The sequence below is a fragment of the Pelobates fuscus genome, chromosome 8 (genome assembly GCF_036172605.1).
Source record: "Pelobates fuscus isolate aPelFus1 chromosome 8, aPelFus1.pri, whole genome shotgun sequence".
Lineage (NCBI taxonomy): Eukaryota > Metazoa > Chordata > Amphibia > Anura > Pelobatidae > Pelobates > Pelobates fuscus.
In genome coordinates this window covers 45,481,096-45,496,701 of record NC_086324.1, presented here as the reverse complement: position 1 = coordinate 45,496,701, position 15,606 = coordinate 45,481,096, and the positions used below count along the sequence as shown (strand labels likewise).

The 15,606-nt window shown below is 40.9% G+C and overlaps 1 protein-coding gene across 1 annotated transcript in view; it reads right to left on the bottom strand.

Moving 5' to 3' along the window:
- The window catches only part of AGPS (alkylglycerone phosphate synthase), a 167,103-nt gene extending 151,866 nt beyond the window's left edge, over positions 1 to 15,237 (bottom strand). The window contains exon 1 of the mRNA XM_063429777.1: positions 14,940 to 15,237. Within this exon, the coding sequence (XP_063285847.1) occupies positions 14,940 to 15,091 (152 nt within the window). The 5' untranslated portion in view covers positions 15,092 to 15,237. The remainder of the gene's footprint in view (positions 1 to 14,939) is intronic.
- Positions 15,238 to 15,606: the final 369 nt, after the last annotated feature.

Here is a 15,606-nt window from a genome sequence, read left to right as displayed (position 1 = left end):
CTCAAGAATATGCATGTTCTATAATTTTATTGTTTCAGTTAAATAAAACAATTTAAGTTGTTCTCCATATACGAGTGATTAACCTATTGAACTAAAAGCAGTTCACTTTGCAATAAGTTCATCATTTATATATTTCCAATGGTATATAATAAAATCAGTTCTGATATAACAGTTAAACTAATCTGAAAAGTTATTATACAGATGAAATCATCTGGTGTGGAAATAAAATTATAACCAACGAGAGTAAGGTTTTACACTGAAAAATGTGGATTTAAAATTTAAATCAAAATCTACTGACTAGCAATTTAAATCAAACCCACTCAGCTTCCACACAACTGTAATTTTCCTACAATTGCTGAAGAGGCAAGGTCTTGTACACCTGGTGACCCCAGCAGCTTCCCTGTGAACCATTTCATTTTGCAGAAAAGTTAGTAAGCCATACAAATCCTAAATAACTGGAAATGTTTGTGTTGAGTATGCATAACATTCCCATGGAAACAGTGTGATAGCCAAGACTGGCTGATAATTCTTTCATACTTCCTGCTCTCTGCAGAAACTACAATTTTTCAACAAACATTTAGAAGTAAACTGTTTGCCCTTTTTATTGTTTTAATATATGATTTGCATAATTAATAAGAAGAAATTTACAAGTGATCTACTCCAGCCTGGTGTGTCCCCTTATATATAAAGCAAGTTATGAATTGTTAAAGGAGTGTTCGGGCAATACACCAACTTCGTCTTAATGAAGTTGTTATGGTGCCTGGGAGTCCAGGTCCCTCTGTCTCATCCATTGGCCTCCGTTTCAATGCAGAATCCATGGACAGTGCACTAGTGAGAAATGTGGATTTGAAAAGTGCACATGGCTCAAAATGTCCACTCTTCACTAGCCAACGGCAAGTGAAAATTCAGCCATTGGTAGTATAAACTCATCCCTGGCAAAATATGCCATGGACCCTCTTGGCTTTGCAGTGGCAGATAACAGGGCTCAACATTTCAAGTCCTGCGCTACTATCCAGGTATAAATGTTTAGAGTAATTATTATACACAGCAGGTGAAGGGAGATAGAGGGAGATATTGAAAAAGAAGCATTAATAGGAGTGATAAATGAAAATAAATAAGACAACAATCTGCTCATTTATATCGGCTAATGTTTGAAATACTCCCTACTGTTTTTTTAAAGAACATGTAGACTGTCACATGGCAGTTTTTTTCAGTTTGTTTTTTTAAATTGTAGTTAAAATATTTATTAAATAGGACAATATTAAAGTAAACCACTAGAATGTCAAGCAAGTACATAAAAGGGACTCTCCTGGAGGCACAATGGAAGCAGTCCATTATCTCAGCTTCTGCTTGTTCTCATAGCGTGCCCTCATCAATCTGGTCATCTTGGTTAGGAACTTCTGCAAATCCACCCATTGAGACTTCCTAGAGGAATAGGTGATGGCACTGGACCCTGGAGTTCCGCAACAATATTACTTAGAAAGACATCACTTATCTGGAAATTACACCAGAATGTATTGGGTTAAGCTGCTCAGATTTCTTTAAAATGTATAACCCCGCCCAAAAAAAACAAATACATAATTTAGCATTAAGGCGGCACTGTCACCGTCTGGGAACTTTGCATGAGTTGCAAAGACCCCTGACTGTGACATTGCCACTGGGAGTCCGGTGGCCCTGGGGGAAGGAGACAGGTAAAGGAGAGTTTATGGTGAGACCACCATCTTCTTCCGACAGGTCTTTTTCTGCGGCAGGCATGTCAGCTGCCAGGAGTCTACGTCACTGCTGTAATCCCGCGCATGCGAGAGTACCGCATTAAGATCTATGGAGGGTCCCGCGAGATCCTCCATAGACAGAGACAATTTCTCTGCAGCCATCACTGCATGATGAAGTGTGAAGAGTGTGTCCTTTTTTTCACTTTACAAAAAGTGCAGATTGCAATAGAAATTGGCACTTTTAAAATTAACCCCCAGGCTGTCAGACAACTGCTCGTTACATCACATAATTTGTTTAAACTCAAGTGGCAAGCCACAGCCCAGAAAAACCGGCCATGCAAATATTTCACATTCAGCTGTATTGTGAAGTCTGTAATTGGACAGCCACAGAAAGTCTGGGTGGGATTAGAAGGGAAGGAGTTGCAAAGGCTTTAGACATTTATGCATGTTTTCATTTGGAGTATATCTACTAAACCATAGTTTTATTTACTTGTTCTTGGGTAGTGGACTGTCCGTTTGATAGCTTCCGCATCACCACTACCGTATAGTAACACCTAACCTCCAGTATCCCCACCTCTGCACAGCAATTGGCCTTGCTTGGAGAGTAACCATTTTAAGGATAATTATTTTCCAAGTCACTGGAAGTCTAAACCATTATTTCCACAGACAAGACCACCCACTGATGCAGTAGATGGGGGAGAAAAGATCCCAATGATTTATACGTGTGAAAACATATAATTGAGGCGGGCAGTGGTATAACACGTGGAAAGCAAAGTGGCATATGCAATATGCATTGTACATCTTTGACATCCAATTTCATGAATGCCAAGCAGCTTATCTCATCTATTTATGGACGCCATGTGTGTTCTCTCATAAAAACCTATAGATGCCAAAGTTCATTCATAAACCCAGCATAGCGTGGATCGAAGATGCAAGTGTTCGTCTGCACTGCTTTGAATTTGGGGGAAAAAATACACATCAAAAATGATTCCATGCATTCTTACATCTTTAATGAATGGTGGGTCCCTCGAAGAGCTGACTGTCCACAATGTTATTACCAAAAGAAGGAAATATAAAAGTGGACTTTCCCTTTAAATGTTCTATATAGGTTACCTACTTTACTAGACAGCTTCTTACCACTTCCTTGTTTGTGCATTTACATGTCACCAATGACATTCTACTTCTCTCCTCATGGTTAAGAAATTAGTTTGTTATGAATAATAAGGATAATTGTGTGTTACAGTGAGGATTTCTTCCCAAAGGATTGCTATAAAATACTTAAACTGCATACCTGCAAATAGCCAGTAAAAGCATTTAAATATTCAATTTGTTTTGTTTCTTTTCCAATGTATTCTTTAAAGTAACCATGTTTTGCTCTAAGCAGTTGCAAGATTCTACTGCTACAGAAGTTACCAAAACAAGTGTAAATAACTTGCTTTTACAGTAAAAACAAACTAACAATGTGGTATATCAGGTCTTGAAAAGACAAATTAACCCCAGGACACACCGCACCAACAACCCCCCCCCCCCCCCAATGGCCGGCCTCACAATGCTATACCCCCTCTCCCCCCCCCCCCGCCCCCAAATGCCGCAGGGTTTTTCAAGCGTACTTAATCCCCCCTAAGACTTGCGCAACGGGTTTCGCCCCGACTAGCGAAAAAATTATCACCCACACACGGGCACGCCAAACCCCTGCACAGACGGACACTCCACAGGGTACCGACACGGAACTCAGGTGCGAGCAAATGTAGTACTCTCCCGCTTAGAGAGGGGGCCCACGATCCCTCGCTACACATGGCTATGGGGAGACACTCACCCATCAATGAACTTAGACTGCTCAATATATATTTATACACCATTAGTCAGACCACACGTTTGGTTAACGTTTATTGCTAGAATTACACTGTTTACACCACTTTAACAAAAAAACAAAAATGTGCACGGTTATACATGCCTAACCATTACTGATCTATGTTGATCCATTCGGCAACAGCTGTTGGGGCATTGCCAGCACATATGTATCGTTTATGCTATGCACCAAAAATAAAGAATTAAAAAAAAAAAAAACAGACATTAAAAAAAGGGCGCCAAAAGAGACATATCTTAGGCACTTGACATCCAGGGCAGAAATTTCTGTTGGCACCTTGAAACTGCCCACTCCCCTAGAATATAATTATTTCTCCACTATAAATTTATGCTTCGCTCATACAGCTTGGCTCTTTCCTCTGCAAAAGTAAATTACTTCAATACCCTCATAACGACACTCTCCCGTGAACCCAAACGACTATTTCACATATTTAACTCTTCTTCGCCCTATTGTTCCTCCTCAACCTACTAACTTGACCGCCTCAGACTTTGCAACTCACTTCCCTGACAAGATCTCTACAATCAGGGAAGATTGACCCTAACTCCCCATGCAACAACCGTCCTATCTAGCTACTGCCTTTTGCATCCAGATTCTTGAAAGAGTTGTGTATGCAAGACTGACAGACTTCCTTGAGTCTAACTCTCTGCTAGACCCGCTTCAGTCTGGTTTCCATGCCAAGTACTCTGTGGAAACGGAACTGACCAAAGTATCCAATGATCTACTCGCTGCAAAATCTCGTGGCCACTACTCTATCCTAATTCTCCTTGATCTGTCTGCATCTTTTGACACTGTTGATCATCAACAGCTTCTTCTCATCCTCCGCAATATCGGTCTACAAGTGCTCTTTCAGTGTTTCTTTCTCTGGCTCTGCTTCTCCCCAACTCCTCTCTGTTGGTGTCCCCCAAGGTTCAGTACTTGGTCCCATACTGTTCTCCGTCTATACTGCCTCCCTTGGTAAATTACTTGGCTCCTTTGGCTTCCAATATCATTCCTATGCGGATAACACACAAACCTACCTGTCCTCTCCTGATCTCTCCCCATCCCTCTTGACTAGTGTCTCTGACTGCCTTTCTGCTATTTCTTACTGGATGGCTGCCCACTTCCTTAAACTCAACTTGACCAAAACTGAAATTCTAGTCTTTCCTCCCTCAAGTGTTGCTACTCCTGTGTCTGACTCCCTCCAACGGTGCTAACATCTGCTCCACCACGCAGGCTCGCTGCCAAGTGTTCTCTTTGACTTGGACCTCTCCTTCATGCCTCAAGTTCAATCTATCGCTAAATCCTGTCATTTCCATCTCAAAAACATTGCGTGCATCCGACCCCCTACTTAATGCCAGATGCGACTAAGTTGCTGGTTCATTCCATTGTTCTTTCTTGCCTTGACTACTGTAATCCGCTTCTCAGTGGTCTTATGTGCTCCCAACTTGCGCATTCTAAAATGATTTCGGCGGCGAGGCTCATCTTCCTGTCCGCCCGCAACTCCAACGCCTCACCCGTCTGTCAGTCCCTACATTGGCTTCCTGTAAGATATAGGGCTCAATTTAAAATTCTGGTTCTTGCTTTCAAATCTCTACATAACGCTGCTCCCACCTATCTATCCTCACTAATACACAACTATGTCCCGTCTAGGCCCTTACGCTCTGCTGAAGACTTACGTCTATCTTCTGTCCGTACTCCCACCTCTGATGCTCGCCTTCAAGACTTTTCCAGGGCTGCACCGTTCCTGTGGAACTCACTTCCCTCCTTCGTTAGATGCTCACCCAGTCTCCACCTTCAAAAAAATCATTAAAAACCCACTTCTTCATAAAAGCGTATCAAGCTGTTAATAGCTCCCGACTGATTCCTCTCTTGCAACTGTCACTAGTCTAATACTATCCTTACCTTTTGTGTCACTTTACCCCACTCCCTCTAGCATGTAAGCTCATTGAGCAGGGTCCTGTAATAATAATAATAATAATAATATATATATTAAATTACAGGGGGTGGGCAGTATATATATATATATATTTTTTTTTATTATTATTTTTTTTTATTATTATTAAATTACTGGGGGGGCAGTTTATATTTACGCGAAAACCCTTGTTTCTCTACCTCTTTGTATGTCTCTGTTTAACACCTTACTGCTTTTAGTGTCTTTCCTTAACTCCCCACTATTCTCACTTTACAAAGGAATTAATCATTCCTTATGCTTACAGTAAAAAAAATAAATAAAAAAAAGTTTCGTTTCTGCAGCTGCCTGGCATGCTCCTAAATTAGGCTATTAAAAATAGAATAGAAAAATAGGTTATAGACTGTTTGGGAGCCTGCCTCCCAGTCTGTCAAACCATTTTCAAGCTGTTTAACCCCTTAAGGACACATGACGTGTGGGACACGTCATGATTCCCTTTTATTCCAGAAGCTTGGTCCTTAAGGGGTTAAAAAACTGCAACTTCAATTTCAGCTGAGAACTCCGGTAAAAGAAAGGTGAACTCCCCAATAGCCTCTTTGGCTAACCACGTGTTCTCAGCCTATCACTATCACCAGAAAGTCCACTTCTGCATTACCTGTGCCACAGCACATAAAAATTGGAGTACAGAGTCCAAAAACAATATGATGCTTCGGGTGCTACTTTACAGTACTTTTGGTATAAGCTTGGGTAAACTCAACCATTTGTTGTGTGAACTTCAGTTTTCAAATAATGCAGGTATTACACTATTTCAAGATAGGAAAAAGAAAACAAAAAAAAAACCGTCAGTGGGCATTGCAATTGTATTTAGGCTCGGTACTGAGAAAAATGATGAAGAATCGTGAAGGATCCTGCCACAAATACTCACAAGTCGTGATATAAGGTCTGAAGTGAGACTGTAAGGAATATAATAAGGATTGCATGCAAGCACAATACTAATAGCTCTCTTACCACACATTTTGCTACTTCCTGAAAAGAGAGGGGGGAAAAAGCACAAGGAGGAAGTAAAAGCACCAATTTAGATAAACAACTCACGAGGTGCAAACTAAAAGAACTAAAAGAACAGCCAACTTAAAGGAACACTAAAGTGTTAGGAATATACACATGTGCCTATCTAGTTTAGTGACCTTCTTCTTATACACTAAATATATCAATTGTCCCACTGGTAAACAAAGTATTCAATTGGTTTAGGAGAGGTTAATTCAAAATTACTTCCTCTTCAGCACGGTTGGTGTCGCCATCCTGAAAGGCCACCAATATATCAGCCATCCCACCCCCTGCTTACATCTAACCTCCAGCAATCTGGCCCTTTCTGTCACTGTACAAATTAATTAAAATGTATTCTGGTAAGTTTGTAATGCTTTGAATATAACCTGCACCAATACAAGGATATGTGAGAATACAGCAGTGACGTCGGCACCAGTTGGGAATAGATGGTGGTACCCACGAGTGACAGGTTCTGGTAATTACATTTCACCTTTCCCTCCCCCCAGTGACAATGTCACCATCAGGGATTTTTGCAAATTTTGCAAAGTTCCCAGACGGTGACATTGCCACTTTAATCAAATATCACACTCATGTTGGCCAATCTCTTTGTTGTTCCTATTATTTTCATTTGATATGTGGATGTGCTGGATTAAATAAATGGGCAGGTTCTAAAAACAGAACAGGTTTCAATGTCAGATAAGGTGCCATTGACCTACATGTGCCCAAATTTGCCCCAGAAAAAATAATAATAAAAAAGCACAAAATACACCAAGTTTAGGTATACTTTATGGCAAAGTATAACTTTAGTTTTTCTACCTTTTACCCCAAAATAGAAGGCAAAGTTTACTTCATTCAAATACACAAGCTCCACTATTATGATCAATTCCACTTAAACAAACCTCCTTGAAGGAACATTATAGTGTAATAAATACAAAACAGTTTTCCTCACACTGGAGTCCCTCTGCCCTTAGCTTTGAAGTGTGTGAAGTCAGGCTTCCAATAAAGTCTGCCTGTGACAGAGAATCTGTGAATTTAGAGGGAAAGCACCATTCTAACTGCACACTAAAAGTTAGTCACTAGCACAGCTTTCATTAAGATTAAAAATATATATAATAATTTTTAATTCTCAATTGTGCACTGAATGCAAGGTAGTTCTGGCACGGCTTGGCATGTGATGCAAATTTCAAATATTCACTGAGAGAAGTCTGTGTCCAGGCAGTGAATTATGGAGTAGGAATGTCAGACGGGATTTTAACCATTACACTATGGCAGCACCATTTTCCCATTGTGCTTAGTGTCCTGCTCACTGTGGCATTTTCTTATGGATTCAAAGATGCACTCTTTACATAAACAATGAAGCTATACACTCCTGATATGAGTGGATATATACACATTAAAGAAAGGATGAGCCAAAAAATATCAAATGTATAAATAAGCCTAATGGACTTTTATTCATTCATAATGAATAGTATAGCATTTTAGTCGGACTTTTACTTCCTCAAGCAAAAAAATTAAATAGGGAGTGGAACTAACTGAAAATGGAGGGTGTGTCAAAAGTATGTGCGATCTTTGGATTACAGTGTAGTATGTGATTGACAAGGAATTGACACGTCAGAGATCAGAGCAGTTCTGAATCCAGCACAGGAAAATGTGTAATTCATGGTAGTCATGTAGTGATTTTTGTTTGTGTGGTCTTCTTTTTTTAATGTAAATGTTACTATAGAAAATTCCAGATTACATACAGACATACATTTTCCAGAGTCAGACCAAACAAACAATAGTAAACCAAAAATCAAGTAATGGAATAAAATCTTGGTCTCTAAATCAACTCACTATACCATCTTTATCACACTTGTGAAGCAGAAAAAAAACAAATTAGTGAACAAACCAGTTTAAGAGTTATTGTATCCAAGGTAAAAACTCTCCAACTTCCAATTGGGGACTCTTTCAAAACAGGACTCACACCAATCATCACAACTAGTAGGCATGTCAGCGTCAAACTTGGGGAAAGGCCACCAATGAGAGCCACTCATTGCAGACAGGGGGCATCAATGCTGAGTGGGTTTTAGAGCAAGTGAACTGAAGTAATAATGAATAGCTTCTAAATCACATATTTATATACTGTATTTAGAGCCTCAGGAGCGGTTATCTGTTAAAGTGAACCTGTCATGACCCGTAATAACATACAATTCTATATTAAAATTAACTTGTGTTAGCAAATTAACACGTCTTATGTTGCCAAACAGTATCGTGCTCTGACGGCTTGTCAGTTAAATGTTAACCTTCAATACATTTTCACTTCTCATATTTTATACGTTTTTTACATTTAAAAGCACTAGAAAAGAAAAAAATCTTTTCACTTGTAGGAAACCTCCCTATAACAAATGGCAGTAAAATATGTGTTGGGTGCCTATATACACAGGAGCTGTCCCTTTTCTCTGAAATGTAAAACATTGTTTACTGAAACAGCAATTTACATTATTTAGAGAACATATATATTGGCTATAACAGGGGTAGGCAACCTTTTAGCAGCACTGTGCCGATAAAGGATTGTGATGTCCCGTAGCGTGCAGATCCTATTTTTTTTAAATTGAGGTCTGTATGCTGCAGTATTCTGCTTGTTATTTATACTGTAATTGCTTTGTATCGTTGTATTTGTGCGTATAGGAGCTATTATATTGTATATGTTCATTAGTACTTTATGGTATTGTGTATGATACCTATGAATGTGGGCTGTGTATGAGGGCTGCTTGTGGAATTGTGTGTGGATGGAAATGTCACCTTGTGTGTTTGGTAGTGTGTGGGGGCTGTTGGGGGTATTGCATGTGAGATGCTGCATGCGGGGTTGTGTGCATGTATGTTGATTGTTAGTGGTGTTGCGTTTGTGGGGATTGTGTGTATGTTTGTGTATGGGCTGTTCGTATTATTTGTATGAGGGGAGGGTTATTTCTTTGTATATCTAGCAGTATGGATGGCTTCCCTAGATTCCAGTGGGGACCAGGCTGGCCAGGTATAGCTCAAGTATCGGAGCTGAAACAGCAGCTGCAAGCTGCTCTGCTACAGTGTGGATTCCCATTCACAAGTGCTGGGAGGAAGTGATCTGAGATCACTTCCTCTATGTGCTGCAATGCATAAATTGAGGATTGTCCTTCACCACCTCTTCGTATTAGCAGATATCTGAAGTTTCACTGGGACTCCTGATAGGACAGAGCCTGTTTGGCTCTAGCAGCCTTGAGTGCCGTGCATGGCACTAGTGCCGTAGGTTGCCTACCCCTGGGCTATAACCATACATCAAGAATGGACAATCTGACAGGAGACTGTCCAGGCCTCAGATTACAGATAATTTTACATGGGAGCCCATATCCTAAAACAATAAAGTTGTTGATTTTTTTTTTTTTTTTTTTTTTTTTTAAACTTGTTTCATCAAGATGTCAAATTACATTTCCCATCATCAAAAACATTTTTATAAAATAAAAAAAAACTATTTTTTTTTTTTTTTTTTTTTTTTTAAATACTGTTGTTAAAGGGAATCTCCAGTGCCAGGAAAACAATCAGTTTTCCTGGCACTGGAGGGTCCCTCTCCCTCCCACCCCCCAATCCCTGGTTACTGAAGGGGTGAAAACCCCTTCAGTCACTTACCTGAGGCAGCGGCGATGTCCCTCGCCGCTGTCTCCTCCTCCGCACTGTTCCTCTTCATTGCGTCGGCCGGTGGGCGAGACTGATCCCGCCCACCGGCCGAGGAGACCTAATGCGCATGCGCGGCAATGTCTAGTAGACAGCCACTAGAGGTGGAGTTAACCCTGCAAGGTAATTATTGCAGTTTATAAAAAACTGCAATAATTACACTTGCAGGGTTAAGAGTAGTGGGAGTTGGCACCCAGACCACTCCAATGGGCAGAAGTGGTCTGGGTGCCTGGAGTGTCCCTTTAAGTTTCGCAACCTCACAATTTGTGCACGGTTCTAATCAAAGAGAGCTCATAAAGGCCATCATACAGAGCAAATGTCAGGAGAATTACTGAAAACAAATTACAAGTATATTCAATACAAAATAATATACTAGAAGGATATATTAAATTGAATTGCTTTTTCTCAATAATAATAAAAATAACTGTTTTGCTTTAAGAGTACTAGGATTTAGTGATATGCTAAATAATTTTTTTTTTTTTAAATGGGATTTTCCAATAAATGAGGAATGACCTATACTGATAAACTGACAATGCATTAAAATAAGAAATTAAGACTATTTGCAAAGAAAACAGAGGTTATTATCTGTGTTTTCAGGCCTGTCCAAAGTTATAACTATCTCCTTGTCACAGATAAAAGTAGTCTTAAAGAACAGAGATCAGTCTAACATTGGTCTCAAGAGGTGTTGTCATTTAGACACAATGGATATGTTGATTCCAGTTTAGTCGGTGCATTGCTGGGCTGTCACAGCCCTCGCACAGTGATATTTTCGGTAGCCAGAAATGGCATGGGAATAATACCTCAATTGTTCCACCTCTGCTTTCAAAACCAAGACATGCACTTATTTCCTACAACCAATTCTTTCAGTGCTAATACATGCATATATACAAAAATCACTTTATTAACTGAACTGGGAAATTATGTCATATATTAAAAACCGTTTAAAGTTTAAATTAAAAACATTTTATGCCCCAATAGCTGATCTGGAAGTAATATTGGAAATAACATTCAGACAACCCGTTGGTAGTATTGAGAGCAAGACTCGCTGTTTAGTAAACATACCACAACATAATATTTCAATGTATACAGAGGTAGCACAAGCTCATGATCGTCAGGTTCACCATTTACTCATAGCCATTCTTATTAAAGGAACTTTAAAGTCACCCAGGAAACTTCATCTTAGTGGTTCTGTCATTTTAACCCTTCAAGATAAAACATTGCCAAACATGAAGGGTTAAATACACCTCTAGTGGCTGTCATACTGACAGACATCATCAAATTGAAGCTCACAGGAAAGCATTAGATTCAGTGGTTTCCTATGGGGAAGCTTGTATACACGAGCAGAACTCTTCATGCATGCGCACTAGGTCCCCAATGCACCTTTATGAGGAGGAGGATTTGATCATTGCTGGAGGAAGCCACACCACCTAAATGACATCACAGAAGGAGGAGAATGCCGCACTGGAAAAAGGTAGGCAACGCCCCTTCCCTCCCCCTCTTTTATCCCCCCCACACCCCCAATTATTTTAATTTAAAAATGGGTGTGCCACTGAACTAGGGACACTGTAGAGTTAGAAATACTGGTTTGTACTCCTAACACTATTGTGTTCCTTTAAAGAGTCACTTAAAACATTGCAAAGTTATAGTGCAGTGATTGCTATACACCCACTCTCTCTGTGGCTTATAAAATGTAGTGATTTGTTAAACAACTCAGCTAATATAACATTTTACTTTATTAAAGGGCACACTACTACAATAATGCAGAAGTTAACCTTCCATATTGTATATCCAAAGTTGTCCAATCTTGGATGGCAATGACAGGCTGAGAACAGTGGGCTAAACAGTTCCAGCACAGGGTTGGTCAGTTTTAGATTTTAATATTTTAAATTAAAAATTTAGTGAATAAACCCTTGAGTGACAAATGGGATGGGGAGAAGCAACTAATATATCTGAAAGTTTAGGCTTGGCCTGCTATAGAGAACCCACCTGTTCCAACAGTCAAAGAAATCAAAGTTGTCTACTAAATGTTTGATGAACGAACTTAGATTACAAGGCTTCACATAATACACATACTTGGCTCTGTTGAAAGGCTCCACACCCAAAGAGCATATTCCAATCTAAAAACAGCAAATGCCTGACATGGCATTATGGGAGTTGACATTTAATACAAAATACAATACTAAGATACAATGCCATAACTAATGAATATTTAGAAATGAAAAAAAAAAATAATTAAAAACATTTCACACAGAAAACGTATTTCTAAGACACTGCAGAGGCTGCCTAAATGATGTTACTCCAAAAGAAGGTCACCACAATCATGGTAAATTAGACACAAACCATGCAGTAAAATTACAGTCTATTTGATTCTACTGCATCTTTATCACAACTATATAATATTCATTTAAAGGGTTTTGGTGTTTCCTGAATTAGACCATTAAAAGTCAATTATACACATTAGAGAGTAAAAGCCGAACCTATTCTAATATACGTGTCTATATACACATGGGAAGAGCCTGTCACATTAATTGGTCCTAATAAATTGGATGTAGAGAGAGTATGATACAGGGAGTTGCAATACAGGATTTGACAAATCCCAGGCGCCAGGAAGAAATTTTGTCCCGGCGCCTAGGTGTTTGTCAGTCTCTTCAACTGCTTGCATCGATGCTTGCCAGTGCAGTGGCAGAACTACAGGGGTCGCTGAGATAGCGAGTGCGACTTGGCCCTTTTTGTCCCAAGGTGGGCAGCGAGGAAGCTGTAAGCGTCAAGCTCTTTTTGCTCAGCTTCCTGTGATACCAGAAGCCAGGATTTTATGTCAATCCGGTCCCAGCAACACTAAACTCTAAAGGCATTGTATAGTTTGAAAAGCCTGCAGGGACAGGCTATAGACACCAGAACCACTACAGTAAGCTGTAGTGATTCTGGTGACTATTGAGTCCCTTAAGATCTGTTATTTTTGTTATTGAAAATAAACTGTTAAAAAAAAGTTTTTTTTAAAAAACAGCTTCTAACTTTTTACATGCCAATCCAGTCAATTGAAGATTGCATAATAAATCAACTACAGGCCATACCATCACCACAATCTGGTACTTGAATACTTTACTCCAGAATTATTTAGGACTGGCAAGTCTAAACAACCATGCAAGAATATCAATCATGGAAAAAGGTTACTTAATGTTCTGATTGTAACATTGTCAGAGGGCATTCATTAATGGTCTTTACAGGGTTAGATGGACAAACAGATTTTAAAAAGACCTTGTGGAAGACTTCATGAACAAAATCTTGCAATCATGACGGAGCAAGCAATAATAACCAAAAGGTTAAGACACTTACACTAGCATTAATCAGGCTAGTGGCACTGTGAAGCACCTGTCTGCTACTTCAAAAGATTAGATGTTATTTATCACCCAAACAGGGACATACTTAACCATTCTTGTATGGAACTATAAGTATTTTCTAAAGCTAGGTTAAAACCCCTTACCAAAAAAAAAAACTGAGGAGGTATAATGTACTCACATACCACTTATAAATAAATTAATGGAGCAGGTGTCTTATAAAGTGCTTTTTTCAGTGTGCAGTCATCAGGACAGTTAGAATAATGTTTGATTATGCAGGCATTTAATGACTGCAATAAAAATAATGGAATCGCAAAGAGATAACTGCTCCAAGATTGCAGCCATCAATCTTTTCACAAATATATTTCTGTTTACCAATGGACACACATACAAACACTATCACTGAAACTGTTTCCAAAAGGCTCAATTAGGACATACGTTAAGTAAATATATGATAAGAAGGTGTCAAGCAGTAGATAATTGTGTGTGTGTGTATAATCAGATACACACACACCACCTACACTTTTACTGCAAGCATCTAATGCACGGTCCTCAAACTCCGGCCCTCCAGATGTTGCTAAACTACAACTCCCATGATGCTTTGGGAGTTGTAGTTTAGCAACATCTGGGGGGCCAGAGTTTGAGGACCCCTGATCTAATACTCTGTTTTTTTTGCTTTAATCTCCTAGCTAGCCTGTAAATAAAAGGAGCCTGGTTTCTTAAACTTTCCTGTCTAGCCACAGAATATACATAGAATTAGAGGGGGATTTACAAGTGGCTTTCCTATAGCTGCCCACATTGCTGGGAAACGCCTGGCAGTCCCTGCATGTAACAGTACACAGCACCAAGTTCATGATAATAAATCTATAATAGTATGTGCATCCTGTGGATCCAGGACTACAATTCCTATGATGCTGTGCCAGGCTGGGAGTTGTAGTCCTGCAATAGCTGGGGGTATAGTGCCCATGGGGGGTTATTAAAGCCCATGGGGGTATAGTGTCCAGGACTGCCCTGGGGGGGGTATTAAAGCCCATGGGGGTATAGTGTCCAGGACTGCCCTGGCGGGGGGGGGGTATTAAAGACCATGGGGGTATAGTGGCCAGGACTGCCCTGGGGGGGGTATTAAAGCCCATGGGGGTATAGTGTCCAGGACTGCCCTGGCGGGGGGGGGGGGGGGTATTAAAGACCATGGGGGTATAGTGGCCAGGACTCCCGAGGGGGAGTATTAAAGCCCATGGGAGTATAGTGTCTAGGACTGCCGGGGGGGGGTATTAAAGCCCATAGGGGTATAGTGGCCAGGACTGCCCTGGGGGGAGGGGTATTAAAGCCCATGGAGAGCGCTGCACTGACACCTGATGCCAATAAGGACCAGACCCCATCCCAGGACCGCACCCAGCCCTCCCACCTACCGCTTCTTAGGGATGGAGGCGGCGGGAGTCGCCGAGGCCTTGCAGTCGCTGGAGGCGATGTGGGCCGCAGCTCCCGGCTGCAGGTGTCCAGTGATGATCCGCAGGCGCCGCTGCGAGCAGGAAGACGCCGGAGATCCCTGGGCGGCCGCCATGCTTCCGTGTTGTGCGGCAAGAAGGGGGTCTGGGGGAGAGGTCACAACGTGGGCATTCTGCGGCGTCCCGGCATGCAGCGCGGCTCCGTTACTTGGCAACCGCAGAACGCTGCTGGGCTGTCATCGCCGCTTCCTCGTTCACCTGCCGAGATGGGAGGCGAGGGCTCGGCTGGTCACGTGACGCCGCCCTCCCTGTGCCATGCCCCTGCTGTGTGCAGCGGGGACCGTGTAGTGAAACCTCATATCACACAGTGTAACCCTGACATCACCTTTACTGATAATAAAAAGGAGGAATCCCTCTCAAAACCCCTAACAAAGCCTCCGGCACTACAACCCCCATCATCCTCTGCCCATCTACTGCATTCAAAGAATTCTGGGAGTCTTAGGCCAGCTGCATTGGAAGGCCAAAGTTTGTCTTTACATTGTGAGCATGTAATTGCAGAGCTGCCTGGAGGTGGTGTGCTGTGGGTTATGGGTGTATCATGGGGCATTTATTATTATTATTATTATTTATA